The sequence below is a fragment of the Astatotilapia calliptera genome, chromosome 5 (genome assembly GCF_964374335.1).
Source record: "Astatotilapia calliptera chromosome 5, fAstCal68.1, whole genome shotgun sequence".
Classification (NCBI taxonomy): Eukaryota; Metazoa; Chordata; class Actinopteri; order Cichliformes; family Cichlidae; genus Astatotilapia; species Astatotilapia calliptera.
The window spans coordinates 17,236,773-17,259,518 of record NC_137426.1 but is presented as its reverse complement, the minus strand read 5'-3'; the positions used below and the strand labels follow the sequence as shown (position 1 = coordinate 17,259,518).

The 22,746-nt window shown below is 40.2% G+C and overlaps 2 protein-coding genes across 9 annotated transcripts; one reads left to right on the top strand and one right to left on the bottom strand.

The window, feature by feature from the left end:
- LOC113022341 (uncharacterized) lies at positions 1-12,640 on the bottom strand. 2 transcript variants are annotated; one of them, XM_026167648.2, is made up of 3 exons: positions 12,402-12,640; positions 3,808-3,957; positions 1-1,736 (listed from the first exon to the last, which is right to left on the bottom strand). In XM_026167648.2, the coding sequence occupies exons 1-3, from the start codon at positions 12,496-12,498 to the stop codon at positions 643-645; spliced, it is 1,341 nt and encodes a 446-aa protein (XP_026023433.1). In that variant the 5' UTR covers positions 12,499-12,640; the 3' UTR covers positions 1-642. The 2 variants fall into 2 exon arrangements, with proteins under 2 accessions (XP_026023433.1, XP_026023434.1); XM_026167649.2 differs by lacking the exon at positions 12,402-12,640 and adding an exon at positions 4,482-4,698.
- On the top strand, positions 7,795-21,901 carry znf362a (zinc finger protein 362a). Of its 7 annotated transcripts, none has more exons than XM_080301773.1 (10): positions 7,795-7,817; positions 9,973-10,083; positions 13,243-13,306; positions 15,449-15,689; positions 15,949-16,074; positions 17,713-18,037; positions 18,258-18,482; positions 20,957-21,035; positions 21,134-21,292; positions 21,379-21,901. In XM_080301773.1, the coding sequence occupies exons 3-10, from the start codon at positions 13,244-13,246 to the stop codon at positions 21,496-21,498; spliced, it is 1,338 nt and encodes a 445-aa protein (XP_080157899.1). In that variant the 5' UTR covers positions 7,795-7,817; positions 9,973-10,083; position 13,243; the 3' UTR covers positions 21,499-21,901. The 7 variants fall into 7 exon arrangements, with proteins under 7 accessions (XP_080157899.1, XP_080157900.1, XP_026023428.1 ...); XM_026167640.2 differs by lacking the exon at positions 7,795-7,817 and adding an exon at positions 12,590-12,763 and having other exon boundaries at positions 9,989-10,083; XM_080301774.1 differs by lacking the exon at positions 7,795-7,817 and having other exon boundaries at positions 9,954-10,083; positions 15,482-15,689.
- The last annotated feature ends 845 nt before the right edge of the window (positions 21,902-22,746 follow it).

Below are 22,746 nucleotides of genomic sequence, written 5' to 3'. Positions count from 1 at the left end.
CAGAAATCACAGATTTAATGCTTCACGCTGCTTTTATAAAGTGATCATTTGTTCTATTTCAATGCGCAATTGTGATTGTTAACTTCCGAATAACTTGAATGATAAGTATTCAAGTTCACATACTTCAGCTTCAGTTGAATCCTTTGGAACAAACCTACAAAGAAAACCAAAAGAATTCCCGGTGTGCCCTGCAGTCACTCAGCATTTATTTATATGCAGCTTTAAACAAGCATTATGTGATGGAGCATCAGCAGACTCATATTAATTCATCCCGTTCATAACTTTCAAAACAGTGTTTGCGCCTGTATTAGTCTTATTTATACTGGAGTGGCTTGTTTTGTAACCCACTATGTAATGACAAATAGTGGCAGATCCCAAAGCTCTGAATAGTAAGGAGAGGCCTTCCAGCCATCTGTTCCAGTCGAGGTTTTTAGTGTCTTTCTACCAAGCACGCCTCAACCTGCCTCCTCAACAGCTATCAGCAGTTTCCACATATTACTCCTCACATGTGAATAGCTGCACGCAAATGTGCATTTGTGCTCTATTCAAGCCAGTGTTAACAGCCAAGCCAGCTGTAATCTGATGACTGTGTTGCAAACGGCGACCAATCAGGTTCCACTTTCTCTCCCCATTTGTTTGGCGTTAAATGAGTGTTTCATCACCAGAGGTAGACGTGTCTCTTGTGTTTGCCGCTATGTTTGATGAAAGTACAGATTTGATACACAGCTCCAGCAGAGTCTCAATAGTCCTGACGAGAACAACATTCACGCTTAGGTTGAGAGGCAGCGCAAATATGGAGAGCACACATACCAACCCTATCATTACATTCACCCCGAGGCTGGGAAAACCCCACTGTCGCCACCCACACCAGCTCCTGCACTGTGAGTCCACGTTTTCCTCTGTGATAAATGCCACAGATACATCTCTCCTTGCCATTTCTTGCTCCTGACTTCCCTTCTTTCCAGACAAACACATTGGGGAAATAAGGACAAAGTCTCCATGGTTGCATGTCAACATCTGCCAGCTGTTCCAGGCTGTATGAACAGTACAGCTGCTCTCTGTTTTCTCTGGGTCAACATGCTGTGCTGGCTCAGACACCAACATCCCTGGTTTTACAGGCTTGAGGGGTGCGGACGACTCTGGAATGAGTTCTTGGCAGTGACAATCGCCTTTATTGAAGACTCTGAACATCAGCGAATGGCCTTGGCGTCTCCTTTGAAGGCCTGTGCTGCTCGTGGTCAGCAGGAGCAGAAGGAGGAAGAAGCCCATGGACCAGCAGAGATTTATGCCGCTAGGAATGGGGCTGAAGAGGCTGGGCAGACATCTGACAAGGGAGCTATTTGTGTGGAGACAGGCAGCAGCCCACACTTCCTCCAGCTTCCATTGCCCCCTGACATTGAGGGCGACAATGACCCACACTGACAGGCAGCAGAGGTAGCCGACAACATGAGACCGTATGTCTTCATCTGAGCCGCTGCTGTCTTCCTCTTCCTCCTCTTTCCCATCACAACACTGTCCATCAGAGCCTGCTGTCCGCCTCGCTGTCCTGAGAGGGACGACAACACAAGGCCACAGGAGTCTGATCACAGTCTCCACAGCGATCAGAGGTGCGGTCAGCAGCAGCACCGCTCCATAGGTTTGGCTGAGAAAGAGCAGGAAGCGCAGGGCAATAAAATCCCCTGATGGAGTCAAGTCAGTCAGCCAAGAGTCAAAGATCCAAAGGCAACTCAGAAAAGCTGCAGAAACACAAAACACAAAGAAAAAGTGTCAGAGTCAGTGGGTTAGATGACTGGATAAGACCAGGTAATTAGATATCACAAAGAAGAGAAAGGGTTGGTTTAATAAAGTAACTTAAAATAAATATTCTGCCATTTTATTAAAGACAAAGCTCTGAAAAACACTTCATCCTAATATAGGTGTAAGGTAACTCAGCCCGCAAATCATTTTTTATCCGAACACACCCCTCCATACAAACACAGTTTGACCGATTGAAGTATGAATAACTCGGGTAACTGTGTAGGAGTTCATGTGTCTTGCCTCCTAAACCACTGCCCCAGCCAAAACCAAAAGGACTGGTGAAATTTACATAAGGTCTGTTTTATTTATCTTTATTTTAGCAAACAATAGCATTTGCATCTCTTATCATGTAAATAAAAAGGCGTCTGGCAGCGAGTGGAACTAGTTCCAGGATCACTACATCTCACATAACAGCAACTTGTACATATTTATTATTCTAGAATCTGTCATTTGTTTTCTTGTTCTATCAGAAAATTGTGAAAATGTTCATCCGAAGTTCCAAAAGTAAAGTAACAACAACAACCCAAACTCAAAGATTACAATAATTATTTAATCTGTAGCTCTCAGATGAAGATACAAGTTCATTTCCTTTTCCATTTTACTTACAGTGAACATGAAAAACACTTTTATATCTTTTTTAAATTCATACTTCTTTATTCTTCTCAAGTTTGTTTGGTAGATATTGCTGCTTTGATGTCTATTCACCTTATTAATATAAACATTTATTATAGATGAGGTTATTATAAATTAGATTAAACAGGCTCCCAATTAATTTACCAGGCATTTTGGTTCTTAAAGCTGATTAGACTGACTCAGGTCGGAGTTGTGAAACCACTGCTCGTATTTACCCGAGATCTCTTTGTACTAAAAAGAATGAGTTGTAACATGTCTCTGTTAAGAAACACCAGCTGCATTTCTTAATAGATACAGAGTTTCTTTTTTCCATGTTCAATAAAAGCAAATTATAGACAATAAAAGTACAAAAGTCATCACCTGTCAGAGTTTAGACCTCTTGCAGAAGGATATAAGGCAGGTTTTCAGATTTGATTGGACCATGGATTTTGAAATATTTTTGAAATATGGGAAAACACAGTATTTATGAAGTGCTGTTAATCTATGAATTGAGACCCCGCTGAAACATTTAGGAGGATATATACTCATTGACTTTGTCAAGTGTTACATGACTTTAAGATTTAAAAAGTTCAACAGTAAACAAATGTATTGAAAGTAAGTTTAAAGCAAACCTTTCCAACTTTTGTTTAATTTTTTGTGATGTAGAAAAACAGTAACTTCTCATGGCTCCTGCTGACTCCAGCATTTTGAAGCGTAGGGAGGGCAAAACATGCTTTGCTTCAAAATGCTCCTTCAGTCCTCACACTCTAACAGTTTAATCAGAAACCTCACAGAAATGTTTTCCTCCATCGACAGAGGCACCCATCCACAGTCCGCAGATTCAACAGCAAATGCTGCTGAAGCCTGAGCATTAATCCCATCCTCAGCCAGCAGATCCCAGGCAGAGCAGCTGCAGCTGTGATCAAAGCCTGTGGCTACATACTGCCACATCTCAGCCACTGGCAATAAATAAAACGTGTGACGTTTCACAGCATCTCCTTTCTGTTGTGTCTGCAGTGCATTTATTACAGAGAGTGAACTGGATCAACAAATTCACTATTTCTGTAAGGCCATCGAGGCATCATTATTCTATTTGATTCATTATTTGCTGCACCTATAGCCACGCCCAGCAATGATGTCACAGGCCTTGGGTAACGCCTGCAAATCACCATTGCATGGTGAGTGCTTAAGCCACTGGAGGTCAGTAAAACCAAGATTCTGCTGTGAGGTAAGGTTAATCTTAAAAAATAAAAATTATTTGGAAACTTGAACATACAGGTTGTTGGAAACACCTTCTGATATTTTAAACTAATTCAAGTGATTCAGTTTGTATAAGAGGGCTGTGGGGGAACTGGAAACACTGGTTAGAATCCTGCAGTGTCCTAATCAAGCCCTCACCTGTGACCAGGAAGTCTGTGAAGACGAGGAGGCAGCAGCAGCAGAAACTGACAGCACTGTAGGAGTCGGCCAATGAGGGCAGGAAGAGTAGACTGCAGGCCAGTTTACATGCACACAACACAGCCGCGCCTTCCAACACACCATCCATGGCTGAAAAAAACAGGGTTGACATATTAAAATGGCTTCTTGTCTCAGGGTGGAAGAATTCAGGGATGACAAATACAAACATTTCTGGAACATCTTGCAAAGTCAAATCTATGTTTTACATGGTCATTCAACTGCCAACATGCTTCACAGTCAATATTTAGTTGTTTACATTAACACTGAACCCTGGAACTGAAGGCTGTTTGCAAATGACTGAAAAGAAAATTCTAGGAATAGGTTCATGTCATGTCGGGTAAATATCAATTCTATTTACATTTTTTCCAAAATTATGTCTTTCAAAGGCAAGATAAGAAATAAATAGTAATAAATGCAGTTCACATTCAGTAATGTGAACAGGTGCAAATGTACAGTAAACTTTGCTGTGACCTGACTGCCAGCATGTCCACTTCCTGGCAATGAAACTGGTTTAACCTGTGTAAACACTCCCGCCACCTCTACCACACGGCTACAGGTGGAAATCTACAAGCACCAGATAGTATCAATCTACCACAAAGTTCATTCGTTCTTACCTGTGCACACGGGAGCCTACAGAGCCACATGTCAATATGAGCTTCAAATGCTTCATCCGCTTTCTTCGCCTCCCCTTTTGCTCCACCCTCAAAGGGGATAATGACCCTCCTCCTTCCTCCCCTTTGCCTCCCCCACCCCTCTCTGTGATCCCTGCACCTGGACAGTGGAGGTGAGAGAACTGCGAGGGTGTGGCGTTGTTTGTGCTGACGAGAAAACCTGTCGAACGAGTACGGAACCAGCAGGGTGTGATGCAAAGTGGGTGTATGTTTGCTTGTAAAGAAAACATTTCTGTGTCTTGAGCCTGTACATACTGCACTTTTGGTAGTTCAAAGGGTACTTTAAATGCATACATGATGCATGCAGTCTTATAAAGCTGGATTAAACTATAGGTCACTGAAAATAGAAATACAATTTGTTATTTATTACCTTCTCAATGCTATATTTTAATCACTTGATCCTATTTAGGCATCACAAGTGATTAGTTATTATACTGGTTTCCAGTAATGCTCTGTTTGTAGAGATATATTGGTCCTCTGTATCCAATAGATAGATAAATAATGTGGTATGCAGGGTCTATAAAATACTTGTGGTGAAAACTGCCTGATTACTTCTGCTCTTTTATATTGAGAAATGAAGTGTAAATAAAGTGCATCTTCATAGGATTTTATGCCCTACGCTTAGCTTTTAAAGCACATCAAGAGTAATAAATTAAAACACAGCACAGTTATCTTTAATTATATAGAAAGCAACTCACTGAAGCAGGCAGTGTGTTGATAATTTCTCATCAGCTACTGCATCTTTATCTTTAAAACCAATGAGGTCATTTTATAAACAAGCAAATGTTCTTGACAGGAATCCCTAACACAGCAACGTCACTGTGATATCCTTAGCAAAAAAAGAACATTTACTTTTCAGAAGGTCATCTTGTGCTCAGATGTTCATCTTGTCTTTAAAAATGCTGCACCACCAAAAAGATTTGTGCAACTTTGTTCTGAGCAGATAAGCTTCAAATGCTCAGGTTGAGAGTGGATTTTTCCCCACAGAAGCTGTGCTTTTGCATGATCCTCCTGCATTTCAGCCCCTTAAGGAACAGAGCAAGCTCCCAGACAGTTGAAAGCATGTGCAGACTAATTTTTTCCCCCCCAGTCAATCAGTCAAATGGCAGCAACTCTATGCATTTAAACCGACTGAAGAATGGGGATGAAAGATCAGGTTAACTTTGAACGTGCTGGGTTTGAATTTAACCCTTAATCAGACCCTTAATTATATATATATATATATATATATATATATATATATATAAATAATGGAACAAAAGGAAAATAATCTTGTGATGTCCTCCAAGGGCAGTCTAGGCTTGAAATTTTGACATCCATTTTAGTGGCTGCCTGAAAAGCCAATCATGTATTTTCTACCACTTATCCGGGTTTGTGTTTTGGGGGGCAGCAGTCTGAGCAGAGAAGCCCCAAGTTCCCTCACTATGACTATCTCTATCAGCTCATCAGGTGGGAACCTAAGTCATTTACAAGTCAGCTGAAAGATGTAATATCTTTAGGGAGTCCTGGGTTTCCCCCGTGGCCATTCTGCTAATAGGAAATACCTGTAACACCTCACCTATGAGGCGTCCAGCAGTCACCTGACTAGGATGCCTGGTTACCACCTGAACTGGCTGCTTTTGATCCGGAGGAGCAATGGCTTTATTCAGAGTCCCTCTGAAAGATTGAGCTTTTCCTTCTATCTCTAAGTGAGAGCCCAGATATCCTGAAAAATACAGTGAAGGAACCATCTAAACTTACAAAAGCGTTCCTAAAAACTGAGCCTATTCATGAGAGACCCCAACACCGATTTCTATGGCATAATAGTGTCATGATGTGTGTGTGTCAGAGGACCCCAAATGCAGACTTAAACTCAGGCAGACAGACCTAAAACTTCAAGCATAGTAGGAAATGGTCCAAAGAAAAAATTAATCCAGGAAACAAATACAAAACATGTTAGAAACATCTCGGGGTGGAATAACAAATACACTGACAAACGATAAGTAGAAAACTGGCTACTTAAATACATGTGGCTCCCCACGGGAAGTGAATATAGCTGGGGAACAACACAGGTGCAAACAATCAGGGAAACAAGAGGAAGTAAAAGTGAACACAAGACAGACAGGACAGATAACTATAGAGAAGCTAAAGCAGAAAGTGAAATGTGATAAATACACAGTGAAGTGTGTGTGTGTGTGTGTGTGTGTGTGTGTGTGTGTGTGTGTGTGTGTGTGTGTGTGTGTGTGTGTGTGTGTGTGTGTTTGTTTATCATTTATTTGTAATAGAGTACTCCCAAAAACTTTGATCATACAGGAGAAAAGAACGCTGGCGTCACAATTAGCTAGCTGTTAGACTGGGGTGTTAAATGTGATTTTAAATAGATGATGAAATACAAATGCATTTTCAACATCTTATGTAACAATAATGATGACATTTGCAAATTGAATTATTTCCCATAATAAATCAGCAACTCATTTCCAAACATTTTGCTTAGTTTAAATCAAAACAGGGTGAAAGGAACACTTTAGTTTGCATCTGACTAGGTGAGAGAATCCTTGGTGCCTCCCAGAAGACCAGGAGGAGGTGGAAGGGGGAAAGCGGTGGCATGGGCACCTCTGCTTTGGCTGCAGCCACCATGAAAAACAGCTGGATGTGTTAGTTAAGATAAATTTGTATGTATGTTGGAATTAAACTTTGAGGCAACAAACAAAAAAGGAAAAATGCAGCCATTACCTATGTTATAGTGTTATTCCTTGGCAAATATGAGCTGACCACATTTACTTTCAGCCCAAGTAAGAGCCACAAATGTGGAGTCAGAGATCTGCCAATTAAATCAGAGCCCACTGCTCTCTATGTGCACCTGCTTTGTATTTAGTGGCATTTGAATGCATTTTGTTTTCTCTGTCTGACTCATTTCAAAGATGGAAGAGGTGAAGTCCCACTGAGATATGCATTTTACATAGATTTGAATGTTTGTGTGTGTGAGCGCTTACGCTTATGCTAACAGCAAATATAGTTAAGAGGATGCAGAGAGTAAAGAGAGCTGCAGCATGTTAGTAAATGACACATTAAAGAAAATCATTCATTAAGGCTGCTTGTTGGCAGGTTAAAAACCCCAAGAATGCAGCAGTCCTGGACTAAATCATCTGATCTTATTAAGGCTCCGTTGTATGTTGCTGGATATTATTAGATTAACACCAAATATTCAGCCTACTTTTACAAGCAAAGACAAAAAGCTTGAAACATCAAGTGCAGCTCAGCGCGTCAAACAAAAATGGACCCCTACAGTCAACAGAAAAGGTAAGAAGCACACTCAGCTGTGTAAACAGTCTTATCAGAAAGTAAAGAACGACCGCCGGTGTGATATTGGCATAAAACAGTTTACAGCAATTAAATCACGAGCATGTGTGCTTTCAAACAATGTTTGTCAAATATAATCCATAAATGTGCCATGCTGTTTAAAAATGTTGGGATTGTCCCTTGAAATTCTTTTTTTAGAGAGATTTTTGTGTCAAAGCCAAGCTTACAATTCAGCATTTTATAGCATAAAGTATATGTTACACCTGCAGTAAAACATCACACTGAAGAACAGGCATCAATCTAAGCGCTTTAACTGTTATAAGCAAGTTGGTTTGCTCCACCCTGCCACAGGACTAAAGCTAACACTGATGGCTGTGACATTGTGCAGTGTGACGGGCTGGAAAAAAAGTTAAAGCAACACGGACAAATTTCTGTATGCGGTAAAAAATAAATCACTAAAGAAAATATTCACATTCATGTGCAAATACAGTTCAAAAATTTAATTTTACAAAAAAGAAAGAAAGAAAGCACTCCGTGGCTCTCACATCTGATCAAACAGACGTTTCACACAAGGAACAAAATCCAAGAAAAAGTGCTAATTACTACTATATGTGGTGCAAATGTAGCCATGCAGTATGTCATCACCAAGGGAAAAACAAAACAAAACAAAATAAAAAACAGACCAGCAGTAATTCTTCATTAGACTCTTCCAAACCTCCATCTGTCCACATACTCCACATACATCCTCCTAGTCACTCAGGACACCAAACCTGTCTCACAGGTACATCATAGACCATTGAAGGTTCTTATCTACATCCTATATTATTACTTCCTCGAGTATCCTAGCAACCAAATGGATTAAAAATGACCCACCTTACTAAAACATCACATTAACACATTAATTGTTTTGAAGCAAAATCCAAACTCACCACCTTTGAACTTGTCTCCTTCAAACTCATTTCTGCCCAGTGACAAAGAAACAGTACAGTGTTTTTGCACTTCACAGGATGGACCATGAACGCTATGAAAAAAAACACAAATCCTATTCTTATTTAAACAAAACCTTTGTTTGTAAAAACCGACAGCCCCATTTTCAGTTCAGCATGTCTGCTGCTAAAAACATAAAAGTCTGAGATTACTTCAATACATGCTAGTATTACCTCAAAGAAGAGTGAGAGGGCATGTAAAAACCTAAAAACATTAAATAATTAAATTACAATTTTTAGAAGATTCACTTCGTACTAATGAGCCCCTTTCTTCAATCACTAAAGAACCACACTGACATCTTGATGCACGCTCAATCATCCAGGTAAATAAATCTCCAAAAGTTGATTCTGTTCATCTGGATGTAGTTCCAGATGGACAGAATCAACTTTTGGAGAACCACACTGACAGTTTTATACTGCCTCAATCGTCCCCTTAAATAATGGATTGTACAATAAACCACCACAGGCATTACCTCCAGTAATAAATGACCAGTGGTAGTTTAGAGATGTCCCATTCCCTAATGTAAAGGGACTATGCTAAATATCTCCTGTTTTCATCATTGAGGCAAAACCTTCACCATCAGCTGAAGCCCTCTCTGTGGCAGCAGTGCCATCTCCTGCTGAGCTAAGCACAGAGCATATTAGCAGCCTGTCATGCTGCTGCTGCTGAGAGGATTACACTTCATATGTGTGCATGACCATCGTGATCTCCTACACACGGGCGCCAGCTTTTTACAGACCGTGTAACAGATTACACCTGCATAGGGCAAATCCCACTGTTAGGCTGCGCACTTGTTACCCCACCTCTCTCTCTCTCTCTCTCTCTGATGGAGGAAAAAAACCGAACAAAACCAAAAGCAAAAATAAAAAAAACCTCAGCTGGACTTGTGTTTTATTATTTGTGTGCACACCTGTTCTCAGCGATGACACAAGAAAGAGACACCCTTTCATATGCAAATATATAATATAACATTAAATAAAATAAAATAAGATAAAATGTCTTACTGCCAAAACAATCAGTGCACAGATAAATGTGAACTTTTCCATTGTGTATCTAACGCTACAGCGCAAATGCGCACAACATCTGCGAGGAAACCAGAAGCCAGAAAATGGGTTAAAAAATCTGTTTGAGCGCAGTGTTTTTACATTGAACAATTCCTCGCCTGCAGCACCCAGAAGTGAACAGCAGGCGACCCGGAAGATTTGAAGTCCGACTGAGAGCGAGCAGAAAGAAGACTCTAATCCTTTTTTAAAAATTGTTTCCTTGCTCGCTGGTTCAGGTACGTTGGCCACTCGATGCAATTTCTCTGCCTCTTTTTGCTTTTTTTACCCTCCTTACCCCCTCTCTCTCCCGCTCACACACACACGCAGCTGCTCCGTGTCGCTTCGTCACCGTTTTTATTTAAGTCATGCAAAAGTTGGAATTACAAAAAAGCGCATTTGCAGCGCATTAATGGCGAATAATCACTTCGTTTTTCGGCCGCAGTGCCACTTAAAGCTTCCACGGCGCGTCAGGATTATCATCGACGTTTGGATTTATGGCTCAGCAGCTGCAGAGCATTCAGCAAAGGCATGATGATTGTTGTAGGAAGTGTCAGGGCTTTTTTTTTTCCTCCTCCCTGAGCCGGGCTATTCAAACCTGCAAATCAAAGTAAACAATCATTCGTACGCTTAATGCAAACATGCCGCTAGCAGATGCGTCGCAGCAGCGTTTAATCACATCCGGAGAATTATCTGCTTATAATATTCGGATCTGCAGAATATGGCGTCCAGTGCTTATAAAAATAAGACTGGGCTGCCATTTTTGTTTTCCTTTTGTCTGAAATTTTTTAATAAACTGTCTGAGAATGTGGGAGAGGCGGCGGACAGGCCGGGGAGAGCGGAGGATCGTGTCTCTCCGGAGGGAACGGCTCGTGTTTAAAGCTGCTCGGGTTAAGATTTGCACAGCGGATCCCTTTTTTGTTTTTAACGGAGAGTTAAAAAAGCAGAGCGGGTACAGAAATGGGGAAAGTTAACGCCAACTTTTGTTTCAGGGAAAGTTGGATTTCAATTTTTAGAGGCAATCTCGAAGTCTGATCTATTTTTAAAGCTGAAATATTGAGGTTTAAAGAGGATGTTCTGGATTTAAAATGTGCTGCCAGCAGACCGAGACTGACTAACCAACTGTGTGATCGTTAGACTCTAAAAATGTGCAGATATATTAGTCTACTTATTCAATAACAGTTCATGCAAAATTAACAGCATGAAGCATGTTTACCGTGATTGTTTTTGAAGCCTTATTAAAGCTTTAAAAGTCGAAGGAAAATGTTATTTAACCCAATTATTTAAGCTACAAAAGACCGCTTCATGATTTCTATTTTCTGGGTGTATATTCACACCCCTTTCTCTTATTAACATTGCTAATCTATTAATAAATAGTCATAATAACCACAAAGTATCACGGTATAAATATTAACGAACCCAAAATAGGGAACTTTAATCTGCCATGTCTGCAGCTGTAAACATGAACATGTTTAAAACCTACATTTCAGAAGGTGACAGGTCAGACCTTGTCACGGTAAAAGCCTAAAGCTGCCACATTAGCCTAGAAGTGTGATGTGTCCAAGTGCATCATATGATTTAATTAATTCATCACCTGCAGGAGTTTATTTCTTCTGAATAAAACCAGTAACATTTTAAAAGTGTCACAGTAACCTCAGAGTTTTAAACAGCATTATTAAGTGACGTTTCACGCTGTTGCATCGTGTGATTTTTTTTATTTTTTTATTTTAAACTTGAACACCTGGATTAACTTTTCTTTTGTAGCAAGAGTAACCATAGACTGGAAATAATTACACCTTTAACTTGCCATACTCAAGGTCAGATGCAGTACTACAAAAAATGAAACTAATCTGGCCAAAATTGGCACAATCAGTCCTTAAATGAGCAAAGCAATGCAGTCCTGACTGTATAGGACGTAAAAATTAACCTGCGGATTGACTGCTGACGACTTGAGCATTTCGCTGCTGTTGCATGCGTTTTCAGTGTGTCAGGATGTCGCGTCTGAAAGTGACACAAAGCTGTCCGCTGCCAGACGGACTGCTAAACTGTGCCTGCTGCCTTAAGACAGAAATGGTCCGGGAACTGAAACGTATCCCCGCTGGCATCATTAGAGAAATATTTTGTGGGGTGCACTGTACGCTCGTACCCCTGAACATATCAGTTTTGTTTCTCTTGGCTCACTCATGTGGACTCTGTTCTGCCTCTGCTAAGCCAAACAGACTTAGGAATGGGGATGTGTGCCAAAGCATGCAATGCGAAATGTTTTAAAAAGAACTTCATACAGGGTTGAAAAGAGAAGTTATGGAAAGAAAGGCCTTCGGGTCAGGACTTGAGCAGTTAGTAACGTTCTCTGCCTGAAAAATAGGAGCGTTTCTGCCCACCTGGTCAAACCAGCTTCTCGATAAAGCGCTGCTAGGTTTGTGCTCGCATTGTGCCATCGTAGTCAACCAGGGAAGAAAACAATTAAGGTTAACAGCTGAGTCATTTACAAATGAGTGTAGCATGTTGTGTCTGTGAAGCAATACTTGTAGTCTGTGTTTATAATTGGATTACTGACCTTCTGGTTTAGGCACTGGCTGTCTTTTGGGTCTTGCTGTACTCTGTGCAAACTTTGCTCTGTTGCCCATCAGACTCTTAACCAGTCGGGGCCCCATGTGTCAAGGTGGAGACAGAAAAAGCGGGTGATTACGATCTGAGCCACTTTGCTTCTAACATTTCTGTTTTCTCTGATAACTGTTCCTCTAGCTGGCTGTCGTAATCTTGCGTGAGCCTCTCTCTCGGGCAGCATGCCCATCATGCTGACTTGTGGTTGGAGATCTTAAGGAAAAGCCTGACATCACCACCCCCCAAAAAAAAAGAAAAAACTCACCGAATGCAACTTGGAAGCATCCTCCCTGCTATCAGTGATGAAGATGAAGTGTGAGAAAACAGCATTTTCTCACACACTTTTCGGGAAGCAGGAGGACTCATACAGGGTTTCTTTGAAAATGCTGTCACAAGACTGGAAAAGATTATCTCAAATTATCACATCTAACAGTCAGCTGCTGCACGGGTGGAGAGCTACTGACACATGTTTTAACCGCTGTGTGCTACATGAACAACAGATCCACACATAAATATATATAGGACATCGTTTTACCAGGATTCTCACAACAGTGGGTTCAAACAAGATCAATCTGAGGAGCCGCAAACTGGTAATCAGTGAAGGGTGCTCAAAATAACTTCCTGCATTGTTATTTAAAACTTAAAAACAATCACTCACCTGTGGAACCAGGGATAAGGTATCACACGTAAATGTGGATATCCCTGTCTTGTAAGCTTGACTACAGATGTTTCCTCAGTCCTGAGCATTTAGAGCACCGTTCACCTTTTTTATAACCCCTATGTATTTATTTCAGGATGGCTGAACCCCGCTTTAACAACCCTTATTTTTGGCCTCCCCCTCCTGCCATGCCTGGTCAGGTGAGTGACTGTGGTATTCACCCTTGTTTCCAAACATCTTAACACTACACTCTACATGACTGTTTAGAATATTTTTTGTTTTTGTTTTAAAAATATATTTTTTTAAATGATCTAGACAAATAGAGCATTCAATATTTCATTTCTTCATAATTTGCTTCCAAAGAGCCAGGTGTTGTTGTAGTGTTTTAAATAGGTCTTGGGCAGTAGTTGTCCAGACTCTTAAAGTTGTTCTTTGGACCATGGCTGCGTTTTCACTTTTCAGTCCAGTCCTTGTACCTGACCATTGTCAGAGGAACAGATTTATGAATCAGTCAAGGTTAAACAAAGCACCAAACTCGAGCGATCAACCAGTGTGGTGTCTAAATATAACGATCTATGAAAAATTAAAACAGTTTGAAGGCATAAAACAGTATTTTTACACCAACAAGGTAATTCCAAAAGAGGTATTAACTGAAAACCTGGTATATCTTGGGTTTGTGTACAATGGAAGGGTGGCTGATGAGAAGTCATTCTTAAGGAGGGAACCAGGGAGAAAAAAAAAAACTTGTGTGTGTGTGTGTGTGTGTGTGTGTGTGTGTGTGTGTGTGTGTGTGTGTGTGTGTGTGTGTGTATATATATATATATATATATATATATATATATGGCAGAGATCATGATAAAGGTGGAGAGGTGAGTGTTTACAGTCATGCATAAAATACAGTGGAGCATCTTTCGTACTTTGGTGCTACATTTTAGCCAGTACTGTTGCAGATCTTGTCAAAATTGATGAATTATGAATGCAGTTGGCTGAACCACCATGCAATACCAACTGGAAAGCATTTCAAAGTCTGACAATGATCCCAAACACACTGCCAATGCATTAAAAGAATACCTGGATATAAAAACTCAGTGCAACTCTATCAGTCATAGATTGGATTGGTCTCTCCAGAGCCCATACCGCAACAATATTGAAGCAGTGTGAAATCATCACAATAGAGACTAGGAAAAAAAGGCAGCCAACACACAAAGAAGAGCTTTGAATGTCCTTGAAGAAGTCTGGAGAACTATTCCTGAAGACTACTTAAAGAAAGAAAGCTTGCCTAACAGTTCAGGTTGTGAATGGCAACCTTGAAAATTAAACACTGCCTTGGAAAATATTTGCCTTTAAGCTTGTTAGAAATGTACACTTAAAAAAAAGTATGTTTTACCTTTATGCTAGCACGTTTTAGTAAATCACCTTGCCTGTATCTATTTTCCTAGCAAAACATACAGAAATGAGGGGCAGCTTAAGATGTTTGCACCTTACTGCACTTGGAAACATTTATTAGTTTTTCTGACATAATTAAATTTTAATATTTGTTTGTTAAATATAGAGCTACAACCAGAAAGTATTTAGCTTAGCCTAGCATGAATTTTTCTTTTTTTAAAAAGCACATAACTAGTGTATGTACAGTGATTTAAATAAAAACATGAGCACAACTAAATCCTTAAATGTTGATATGTAATTCGATTAACCTGGGGAAAAAACAATATTTAATATTTAAAAAGCTGTGATTTTGAAGGTGGTTAGCACTGAAATATTTTATAGCTTAGCATTGTGTGGCTAAGATATACACATAACTTCGGGTAAAACTACATTCTGATTTGTTTTCATGTTTGTTTGTTTTTTATTTATTGCAGTTAAACAGGTGTGGCTTGTTGGGGAAAAGCTTTTTAATTTGGAGAGAGCTAGGCTAGTTTTTTATTTTTTAAAACATTTTTTCCATTCTTTAAGCTAAGTTGTGCTAACTGCCGATTAGTTTTGGCAACACAGTTAGCATAAATCTTCCCATCTGAATACTGTCAATAAAATGAATATAGAGAAAGTGTAAGTGTATGTTTAAATAACAGTCATACAAACCTTGAAACCAAGGATTGTTGAAGATCACTCAGAGGAAGTCACGTTTTATTTTTAATTTTTTTCTGCATTATTCAGTAGCTACTACCTATTTGGGCTTCTTTCTGGTTTTAAAAATCATTTTTAAAAAAGCGCCTCCAAAGGGAAATGGCTGGAAATGCATGTAATATCAGGTGTTAGCCACAAGAGGGAACCATTTCCTTATGAACTGACTGACTGAACTGATGGCTGTTTTCTTGTCACAAATGTTGTTTTCTGGCTGTCAGCTGGATAACCTAGTATTGATCAATAAAATCAAGGAGCAGCTGATGGCGGAGAAGATCAGACCGCATCATCTGCCCCCTGCTTCAGCCCCTTCCCAGCAGCCTCTATTGGCTACCTCCAGCCAGCCAGAAGGCGGCCAGCATGGGATATCCAAAGCCCAGCAGATGCCTGTTCTTCACAACCACAGCCCATCTCAGCCTGATATCGCCCTGCACGCCCGCCCTGCCTCCAGCTCAGTCACAGGTACTCCAGCGCTAAGTACACACCAGTTTCCTTAGTCTCCTGCAAAGAGTCATTTGCCTCATTAAAGGCTAATATAATTAGTAATGAAAAGTCTATTCACATGTCCACATATCAGGAAGTTACAGTTATGTAAGGGCGCACATATATGTGTGTGTATTCTTCAAATTTGGTGAAATTTCTTTAATAATTTTACTGTAATGTCATTTCATTGCATTTAGTCTGTAATTACACAGGCTGTGTGTGTGTGGTTGTCTTTCAGGCCGTATTCTTGGAGATGTAAACTTGAATCTAGATGACAAGGCAGCTATAAAAGCCAGAGGATTATGGGAAGACTGGCATCTGCGTCAACTCATAGATCATCCTTCCAGAACAAACCACGTCTCAGGTAACCATGCAGATTTCTGCAGATTTTATTGATTATTTAGAATTACAAACATATTTATGGGTGTGGCTGTAGCTCAGGAGGTAGAGCAGGTCAACCTAATCGAAAGGTTGGTGGCTGGCTGGTCCAGTCTCCATGCCAAAGTATCCTTGGTGAGATACAGATCTCCAAGATGCTCTCGGTGTATTCATCTTGGTGTATCAAGGTGTATAAATGTTAGCTAGAAAGCATTTAGGTTCAGAAAATGTGATTGAATGAATGGGTGTCAATGAGGCATATTTTATAAAGTGCTTAAGTTGAGTAGCAAAGTGTTCGATAACAGCCATTTACCTTTTACCATATTTACAGAGCTAACTTTAAACACTAAGATTTCACAGCTTTATAATGAATACATTGTATTTTAAGATGAGAGAATTTAAATGGATGGATGGATGTGGACAATGTGAGCAAAGCCACATGGTAACCTAAACTAAGGAACTGCAGTTTAAACTCTACCTGTGCTCTTAAGCACCCGCAGACTGGGATATTTATCATTGTAAAATGGATCAACTAAACTCAGATGCAGCATCAAGTTATTTCCATTTGATTGTACATGCAAATTTATAGATTTTCTGTGGCATGCTACAACGTGCAGCATTATTGTGTCCAGGTGCCTAAACTGTGTCACGGCTTAATGAAGTCATGCCAGTCCTATTGCCAGGCAAATAATACTTGTGTGTGCAGTCCTGTGAAAAAGTGGAAACACTAGTACACTTTTACTGCTTCCATGTGAAGTTAAAGGGTAAGTAGAAACCAGGTGCTGCTAATATGTGAATAATTGACGATCAGCAAGTGAGAGCAGCTCTATAAAAGTAGAAGTTTTGTTGGTTTGCTGGTCTGAAGCATTCAGGTATGTGTGTGAACACAAGGCCACATTCCTGCCAGGAGTGGATGTCCCAGCAAATTCACCCCGAGGTCAGACCGTGCAATGCTCAGAGAAACTGAACTAGCTTGAAGGATTGTTGGAAGAAAACCTCTATTCTCTGAAAACAACATAGCAGCACACCTTAGGTTTGAAAAGTTGCATCTGAACAAATCAGTCCTGAAACAAAGTGGGGATGTTTGACCATAAGGCACAGTATTTAAACACACTCCCCTCATAGCAACTGTCAAGCATGGTAGTGGAGGGGAGATGATTTGGGCTTGTTTTTCAGCAAGAGGCACCTTGAGGTCCTAAAGTCAACTATGAGCTCCTCTGTATACCAAAATATTCCAGATTCAGCAACGGGACAAGATAGATCACGAGCAGAGCAGCAACATCTACAACAGAAAGGCTGAAAAAGAAAAAATCACAGTGTTACAAAGTCCACACCTCAAAATTTTGTGGCAGTACCTTAATTTCACCTCAGCGAACCGAAGACACACTGTAAAGAAGAGTGGTGTCAAAGAGAAAACATTTAATTCAAGTTATTGGTGTTAAAGGTTGTTCTACAAGCTAATGAATCACTAGACAGATGCTATCTTCACCGTTAAATGAAAATGAAACATTTGGAGACCCCAGGAAATATGAAATATCTTTTAATATCTATTTGATCCTCTCTGGATTTATGCCAGCTGAAAGGTAAACGCTTTGCAATCATGTCTTTGTCTTCCATCTGTTAGGTGTGGCGCTGGCATCCAGAACAGGCAACCTAAACACCTCGGAGATCATCACCCCCACCACGCCCACCTCAAGCAGCCACAGCCGGCTGGGTGGAGCTCCCTCCCCTCACCTCATCTCAGGGTTGGCCGGCCACGGCATGGAGCCTGGGAAAAACAGCGGTGGACTCGTGGGACTCCTCGGTCCTCCTCCAAAGCAGGAACGAGGACGCAAGAAGATAAAGGCAGAGAATGGGTCATCTCTTTTGGTGGTGCCCTACCCATTTCTAGCCTCAGGCAACGACCAGTCGTGCATCACCATTGCTGCCAAAGAGGGAAAAACCTACAGGTAGCAAAAGACCTGCATTTACAGCAACTCATTAGTATTAATTAATTAGTATTAATTAGTATTAAGTATTAATACAAGAAAGAGCTTCCTCATAGCTTTAACAGCTTCCTCACGGCGTTAACATGCAAAGGGGTTTGGCGACACTTCTGCTGTTTTTTTTGAAACAATGGGGGTTGGAAGAATATTCACAAGTGCATCTCTGTTTCTGTTTTTGACGCAGGTGTAAAGTTTGTCCGCTGACCTTCTTCTCTAAGTCAGACATGCAGATTCACTCCAAAACACACACAGAGGCGAAGGCTCACAAGTGCCCTCACTGCACCAAGTCCTTTGCGAACGCGTCCTACCTAGCCCAGCACCTGCGCATACACCTGGGCGTCAAACCTTATCGCTGTACCTACTGTGAGAAATGTTTTCGCCAGCTCTCCCACCTTCAGCAGCACACCAGGTCTGAAATGTTTACAGTGTATTTGTGATAGTTTGTTTCGCAATTATGTTGTCATCTTCTAAAAGCACAGGGAACATAAATGCACGAGTCCTATTTTAACGTGACATCTGGATCTTCCCCTACAGCTCAGTGTTTCCTAATGAGGATAATCACTTAATATTACAACAGGAGAGAAAATATATGCTTGAACTTGACATATTTATTTTGTATTTAACGTGAACTGGCTCTATAAATAATGGTAACTTGTAAGAACAGGAGCTGACGTTTGAGCCTGTTGTGCAGCCCGGTTTTCAAAAAGATTGGAATTCTCTGTGACATGTACAAATAAACATTCATTTTATTAGCTTTGACTGTTCAACTACTTCTCTGAACAAACATTACTTTTGACCTTGAAGCAGATGAGCTTATAGTAGAAGAAGACCACACCAGATGCCACTCCTGTCAGCTAAGAGCAGGAAACTGAACTTCACCAAAACTGGACTACAGTGTATTGGAATAAATATTGTCTGGCCTCAGATTCATAAATTCTGATATGACATCGGGACTGTAGGGTAAGAATTTGGCATAAACTATGGTGTAATGGTGTGAAGGATATTTCCCTGGCATGGTTTGGACCCCTTAGTCCCATCTGTACTTAGATGCCTACTTTCAGCAGGATAACACACCATTACACAAAGTTCAAATCACCTCAAACGAGCATGACAGTGAATTCACTGTACTCAAATGGCCTTCCACAGTCTCCTAATATCAATCAAATAGAGCAACTTTGGGGTGGCAAGATTGGCATCGTTGATGTGTAGCGGACAAATGTGCAGCAACTGTGATGCTCTCATATAAATATGGTTCAAAATCTCTGAGGAATGTTTTCAGTACCTCGATTAATCTATGCCGTAAAGATTAAAAGCTGTTCAAAGCAAAAGGGCAGCCAACCAGGTACAAGCAAAGAAAAGAAAATGCATCTTTTTTTAAACTCATTTAAACTCTGTATTTAATTTAAATAGTCCCATGACAACATAATAAAGCCAGACACTAAGAAATAGTATAGTTTTCTTTTCAATGTTCATTATGAAGTTTGATGCAAGCAACAAAAGAATGAAAAGTCGTGTAATACTAAAAATGAATCAACTGATGGAAAATCTCAAAACTAATTAGCAAGAAGTCATGAACATGATTATATAGAGAGCGTCCACAAGAGGCAGAACCATCAGAAGTCTACATGGTTTTAACATGACGTGAGAGTAATGGGTAAGCTAAGTGTGTTGAACTTAGAGATTTTCATGTCATGAAGGCAGCTTCATTTTTCACCTTGACAGATAATTACATGAACTTATACTGAACACGTACTTTGGACAAGAGAAGATTATGGTCACAGTTTCTCTTTGCAATCAGCTGTAAATAAATAAATAAATAAATGCAGAAACAACCAAAATATATAAACCTCGGGTGTCAATAAAAGTAATTTTCTAGGTAATAATATTCCAGCAAAAACATTTGCAGGCTAAAGTAATTGCATTGAACTCACTTGAAATTGCCTTAAATTCATTAATTGAGACCGGTTCCTTAAGTTTTAGTTGATTCTGCAGCTGATTCAAGGAGAAAGAAGCTGAAAATTTGATTGCTCTTTTTCCAAATTCAGTACAAACCTTTGGGGAAAACTAAAGGAATAACCAATAACTTCTCACATTATTAATCTTTGGTTCTTTAACACCGCGTGTCTCCTGTCCCGTCTTCCTTGCCTCATCCCCAACCGGCCGCAGCGGATGGCCGCCCCTCCCTGAGCCTGGTTCTGCTGGAGGTTTCTTCCTGTTAAAAGGGAGTTTTTCCTTCCCACTGTCGCCAAAGCACTTGCTCATAGGGGGTCATATGATTGTTGGGGATTTCTCTATTTTTTTTTTTTTTTTTTTTTTATCATTATAGGGTCTTTACCTTACTGTGTAAAGCACCTTGAAGCAACTGTTGTTGTGATTTGATGCTATATAAAGGAAATTGAATTAAATTCAACTTTTTGGTGAATGTAAGTCAGTGAGTAAGATGTGAACAAATCAAGAATAGCCTTATAAATGAGTTACCAGTTCATGACATGACAAAGGAGACCACCCAGCCTGACCAAACAACACAGTATTAAATAAGGCTTCTGAGGACACATGCATATACGTCACATCGCCATCATCAAGTACAGACCTAAAAGTGGAAAGAAGTCTCTTTCTTGCTTCAAAGGAGAGACTTTATTCTAAAGGTTGACCATTCTTTCAAGCATCTGTGTTGCTTTTTGCTGGCTTTTTTTTTTGTTTGTTTGTTTTTTTCCACTTTCCATGACCGAATTAACCTCACTGACGACACTTATTATTCATTGCTGTGCAGACGTCCTTGTAACTTGAGCAATCATTTGAATTCATTCAAAACTAAGTAGATTGCAAACATCTGCAAGCTGCCGGCTTCCCGTCTCACCTGTTGGTTCATTTTTCTCGTTTCAGAATCCACACAGGGGATCGGCCTTATAAATGTGCCCATCCTGGATGTGAAAAAGCTTTTACGCAGCTGTCTAATCTGCAGGTAGGTAAACATGAACTCTGACGTACTTTTTTTTTTTTTTCCCCTTAAACTTGCCTGATGACCATTTGGCTTTGTGTGCGTGTGTTTTCTCTCTAAAGTCTCACCAGAGGCAGCACAACAAAGACAAGCCCTTCAAATGTTCCAACTGTTACCGTGCCTACTCAGACTCTGCCTCACTTCAAATCCACTTGTCTGCACATGCCATAAAAAACGCCAAGGCCTACTGCTGCAGCATGTGCGGCAGGTCGTACACCTCTGTGAGTTCAAAATCCGAGTCATATTTTTAAGCCTCAATTAAGGGGCAACGGTCACATCTAAATAGCTTTCCTCTGCTTCTTCTCAGGAGACCTACCTTATGAAACACATGTCTAAACACGCAGTGGTGGAACACGTGGTGTCTCATCACTCCCCTCATCACAGGACAGACTCTCCCGCCATCCCTATACGGATCTCCCTCATCTGAGCCCTTCACGCGTCTCCTGCCCTCCTGTTTTCTGTGACATCGTCACTTTGGTCCTCTGATGAACCACACAGCCCGCTACTGGGATCCAAAAAAATGTGCCAGATTGCCAGTATTTTGTGACGAGGTGCTCTTTTATTGAGTATATCCTCCTGTCCTTCCTTGCTGACCAGACAGTATTATCGGGGGCATCCAAAGATGATTTCTCAGCACTTTCCGGCCTGAAAATCACAGGCCTAAAATTTCATTTTTCTATGTGACTTCACAGGAAAAAAAAATGCTCCAGGCAGCTACATGGAAAACCTTTTTAACCTTTTTTTTGTGTGTTTCACAGATTTATTTGTCTTTTTTATACAGTCCTTTACTTTCTTTACTCTTTACAAAATAAATATATTTGCATCAGAAATAGTCTTCCATTAGCTGAGTGGCCAAGTTAACATAAAAGTGAATGCTTATATACTGTGTAGCTATTCATGTATATCGTGCCACTTCTCATGTCAGCTTCGTCAGCAACGTTTCATCAACCACATGACCGTAATACACACATCTTATTATTCTTATTATTTTCAGCCTGCTGCCAAGTTCAATCTGAGCCGCTGTGACTCATTATCAAATTTAGTTTTTAATTCTTTTCTTCTTTTTTTTTTAATTTTAGTTTTTGTATTGTTAAACGAATATGCTCAAAGCAATCCTGGAGAACTTAGTTTAATCTGGTCAAGGTTTAAAAGTTATGAATGATGAGCACTGTTATAAATTGTCTCATAAAAATATACTAAATAAACCTCCAAGCCACTGAAAAATGAAATAGAAGCTGTCATACAACGAATGCAAGAGTTTCTGCATTCAGTAGTGTTACAAATGCAAGGAACAATGTTTCATTACTCCACCCATAAAAGGCAAAATACCAAAAACAGCCCTCACGTGATAACCTTTAATCACTCTAGCTTTCAAGGTTATCTTCTATTTCACCTCTGAGTCACTTTCTGTGCTTCTGTTAACTTTAGATTGCTCCCAGGACCTGGGAGTAAACGGTGGACTGAATTTCACTCATTTACTCACAAGTTAAATGTTTTGGGAAACAAGTGCACATGCAGGGGGTGGAGGGCAAACACTGGTGGGAAACTGCCGTGTCTGCAATGCCCCATGGGCTAACGTCACAGTTCAGGTTGTTTACGCTGAAGATTCTAGATGTCTCTCAGAAAGTGACTGTAAAGCTCTGTGTTATGAATTGAAGGCTTATGGTTAAAGATA